This window comes from Penaeus monodon, chromosome 5, assembly GCF_015228065.2.
Source record: "Penaeus monodon isolate SGIC_2016 chromosome 5, NSTDA_Pmon_1, whole genome shotgun sequence".
Classification (NCBI taxonomy): Eukaryota; Metazoa; Arthropoda; class Malacostraca; order Decapoda; family Penaeidae; genus Penaeus; species Penaeus monodon.
In genome coordinates this window covers 57,596,410-57,601,409 of record NC_051390.1, presented here as the reverse complement: position 1 = coordinate 57,601,409, position 5,000 = coordinate 57,596,410, and the positions used below count along the sequence as shown (strand labels likewise).

Genomic DNA, 5,000 nt, shown 5'->3' with positions numbered 1-5,000 from the left:
GCAGGGCCGTGCCGTAGATGGTCTTACTCTGGCGACGACAGTACGGCTTGTCTGGGAAAGGGCGGAAGTGTATGGGACATGGGACATAGTCTATACGTGGTTTAGGATACAGCTTAAGCCATATATGATATGCAAAACATGTTGCATGATATAGGGTAGTGCACACGATATAATGTATATAAAAAAGGATACATGATATAGGATACAGGCTATACTATACGCAATTTAGTGTAGTATGAAAGATATATTATTCACAATACAGGATACACGATGCATAACAAGGGAAACATGTTATATGATAGCATGTATCGGATGTTTTGCTAGCTCAAAATTATACGTTGTAGGATGCAACGTACAGGCTATAATCAGAATATAGAATGGATAGGACAGGATGAAAGAACTAGTATGTACCAGAATACAAAAGGATATACAGAAAATACAAGATAAAGGACCAGAGGACGTGACTATTGCGTGCTTTTTTAAGATAAATGTCTTTGATTATTATAAATGTTGCGATATACTATAGCTATTAATATCAGTAAATATGAATTTTATGAGCACCAGGAATATCAATCGGTATTGATAGTTGATCACAATATGCAGCAGAAGGACGGCCTTAAAACACTTATTGCGGAATGAAAATGATTGCACTCTTGCTGCACAGTTCAAATATTTATTGCGATTGATGCATCATTTGTTCATGAAATCCAACATTGCAAAGCGCAATGACCTGAGGGGCAAAAAGGGGGGGAGGGGGCACAGGGATGTAGGAAGAGAGGGAGTGGATGGTAAATGCGGGTGGCAGGGGGGGAGGTAAGGGGAATGTGCAAGGGGGGAGAGGAATAGATGTAAAGCGGAGGGGAGAATGGGAGGGAGGTAGAAGAGGGGGAAGTAGGGGGATGAGGGGAATGAGTGGGAGGAAATTAAGAGGGGGGAGTGAGGGTTGAGCTTTCATTGTTGCAACGCCGGTAATCTAATATAAAGCTTAGCAGTTGTGCTATATTTATAATGTGAGTAATTGCAGTGTACCTATCTATTGTGTTTAAGTTAATGCCTTTATGACGCCTTTCACTTATGCATTTATCAATATCATCAACATCGTCATTATCATTATTAGCATTACCCTTTTTATTACAATCACCATCATCGTCATTATCATACTCATAATTAATATTATCACCATCATTATCTTTTAGAAACTCCGTGTTGCTGCAACGAGATGATTGACGACGTTATAATGGCGCTAATAATAAACAACATAATTGTGGCTTTAATGTTATTGTCATTACTAACAATACTAATGATGGTGGCAATATCTACAGCATTATCAGTGAAGGAGATAGGTTGATGATACGAACTGGTATCATTAATAACCAGACTGCCTACTACACTATAATTGATACCCTCTTAATGACCATAAAAAAGCTAATCAAAGATGAAAAGAACAAACTGTAAAATAAATAACAACCAATAATAAAACCAAGAGAACGCCGTAGATATAAAACTTGATAAGGAATCTTAATAATTAAAAATAAGAAGTAAACAACGGCAATGACAACAACGACGCTGATAACAGGCACAGAAACAAGGACACCCAACGCGCAATAAACACCATAAGGAAATAGGAACGGCCGGAGCCTGACTCAGAACGAGAGGCGAGCCCCTGCTTGCTCTCCTTCCTCACTGCTCCTCGAGGCGCATCTGCTCACTCCCCACCTCGCTAGAACCATTGCTCGCAACTGTTATGGCCGACAAGTTACGTGCAAATTAAAGTAAATAACTCGTTCGAATTAGTAATTAAGGTAGAAGTTTAATTATATTGTTATAATTGCTCCCCAACCTGCGGCTGTTTCGCTATCTAACCGACCGTAATCATTATAGCGGAAGGGGCGGAGACTTATTTTACCTACATTTTTTTTCGTTCTTTTTTGTTTTCTCTTATTCTGAGAGTCTCGTCTTCCTCTCCTATTTTCGCTTTATTGTATCTCATCCTTTGTCTTGTAAGAATTAGGTCGGACTATGCAGATTTGACTGTTATTCTTATTATTGTTAGCTTTTGGCTTATTTATGATTAGGGTAATGGCAAATTGCATTGTTGATAATGATGGCAATAATGGCAATAACATTAATACGGGGATGAAAAGAATTATAATTATAATGATGATAATTTGAATTATTACAATAATAATAATGATCATTATATCAGTAGTGATAACAACTACAATAACAGCAATAACAACAACAGCAACAACAACATCAACAATAATAATAATAATAATGGTACGAAGATAGTAATAATTATAATGATAATAATATCAATACCCAATAATGATGATGATAATAATAATAATAATAATAATAATAATAATAATAATAATAATAATAATAATAATAATAATAATATTTATTATTATTATTATTATTATTATTATTATTACTATTATTATTATTATTATAATTATAATAATAATAAAACTATGAAAATAATGAAAATAATAGCATGATAATGATGATAATAATGCTGATATAATGATAATGATAATGATAATCATAGTAATCATAATTAAGATAAAATTCATGATGATGATAATAAAAAATATGAATAATGATAATGATAATAATGATACAATTATGATAATAACATTAAAAATAATGATGATAATACTTATAATAATAATAATGATGATGATGATAATAATAATAATAATAATAATAATAATAATATAATAATAATAATAGTAATAATAATAATAATAATAATAATAATAATGATGATAATAAATAATAAATGAATGATACTACTACTACTACTACTACTTCTACTACTATTGCTATTAATGATAATGAAAATAGTAATGATAATGATAGCAATGAAAATAATAATAATAACAATAAAATTGATGATGATTACAATGATAATGATAACAGCAATGATAAAAAACAAATAGATAAATCATTGCCAATAAAATTTATAGTGCAAATATAAGTAATAGTTGCAGTAGCAACAGTAATAATTAGAGCAATGATAATGCAGTATATAATATCAGCAAGAGCGAAGGACGATAGCTATAATAGCAATGCTGAAAAACGAAGCTAGAAATTCGGAGGGAAGGCAAGAAAAGTCGTAATTGTCAAGTTATGGATTTTGCTTTCCCCCCTCCTCCTCCGTCTCCTCCATTCCGCCCCGGGTAATTAACGCAACGGAAAGAAACAAAAGATCCACTCTGGAAATGGGAAATTCTCCTCGAGCTTTTATTTCCTTGTGCTTGTCAGTGTGGTATAATGATGGTCATAATGATGATGGCAATAATGATGAGAAAATGTTATTTTATTGATAGCATTTTATTACTATCACCCTTACCACGATTTTCATAATCTTTTTTATCGCTAATATCAATATTATCCACATTTTCAAAAACATCATCATTATCGCTGTAGTTATTATTACTAATTTTGTGTTACAATTGTTTTATTATTTTTATTACTTATTTACTTTATTATTATGATTACTTTATTATTATGATTATCATTACCATTGTTACTGTTATTATTGATATTATTATCCTTATTATTATTATTACAACTGTTATTATTATCATTATTGATATTACTAACATCATTATTATTTCATAACAATTCTATTTTTTAATTGTTTTTATTGTTATTATTATTATTTTTATTATTACTGTTATTATTATTATTATTATTATTATCATCATCATCATTATTAGCATTACTCTCAATATGATTCTTTGTTTCTACCACCAGTAGGATCATCGTCATTATAACTATTACTATTAATATTACCATTACCACTACAATTATCAGGATTATTCATTTTACTGCCATTATCATGCTTATTGCTTCTATCATTGATTGTGTTACTGTCATTATTATTGTTATTGCTATTTCATTATCATTATTACTCCTTTGATTATTAGTATCAGCATTATTATCATCCTGATTAATATTGATATTATTACGCCAATTATTGTTACTAATATTATTATTAGTAGTAGTAGTAGTAGTATCATTATTATTATCATTATTATTTTCATCACTATTATTATTATTGCTATTATTGTCATTGTTATTATTCTTGTTATTATTATTTTCATTATCATTATTTTCACCATTGTTATTACTATTATTGTTATTAATAGTATCATCATAGTTTTTATTATGATAATCTTCATTATTATTATTATTATTATTATTATATTTTTATTATTATTATTATTATTATCATTATTATTATCAATATCAGTATTATCATTATTCTCTCATCATTTTCATTACTAATTTTATTATTATCATTATCACCACCAGTATCATTATCATCCTTATGATATGGTCTGATATCTATAACTGTTTACTTCCTTATTTTCTTTATTGTAATCATCATTATTATTATCTTATTATTATTGCTATGTTAATCCTAATAATAATAATTATTATTATCATTATTATCATCATCCTTGTTACGATAATCCTTATTTTAATGATTATTATTATCATTATTATTGTCATCATCATCACTCTCTTTAGTCATTATTATCATCATTACTATCACTCCCAGCATCTTCAGTATTACATGTTCATTTGCCTTTTTTATTCATCTATTCACTATAGTTGCATTCATTACAACCGTTGCACGTTTATATAGGTCTATCAGGATGCATTTACCATTATTCTTTTTTCCCTTTTCCCCTTTTCAAATTCATTATTCGAATATAATTTATCTATACTTAATACCTTCTGAATTTGTATCCCTCTCCCTCTCCTCTACCCCCCTCCCCCTCACGCTTCTGACGTATCGAGGCTCCGTCAAGTTCCAATTAGCATAATAACAATGGGATTCTCTAAGTCGCCTGAACAGAGAACAGCAACTTTGTTCACCCTGAGGCTTGTTTCACGGGACGATAACTACCTTGTTCTTTCGTTCACCTAGAGTCCTAGACAAAAAAAAAGGGAGTAAGCTTTTGAAGAGCTTAATTAAA

General features: G+C 29.9%; 1 protein-coding gene across 1 annotated transcript in view; it reads right to left on the bottom strand.

Annotated features, from left to right (window-relative positions):
* LOC119573606 (nephrin-like) overlaps window positions 1–5,000 on the bottom strand; it is a 108,726-nt gene that overhangs the window by 36,401 nt on the left and 67,325 nt on the right. The window contains exon 8 of the mRNA XM_037920818.1: window positions 1–51. This exon is cut by the window's left edge and continues 119 nt beyond it. Within this exon, the coding sequence (XP_037776746.1) occupies window positions 1–51 (51 nt within the window). The remainder of the gene's footprint in view (window positions 52–5,000) is intronic.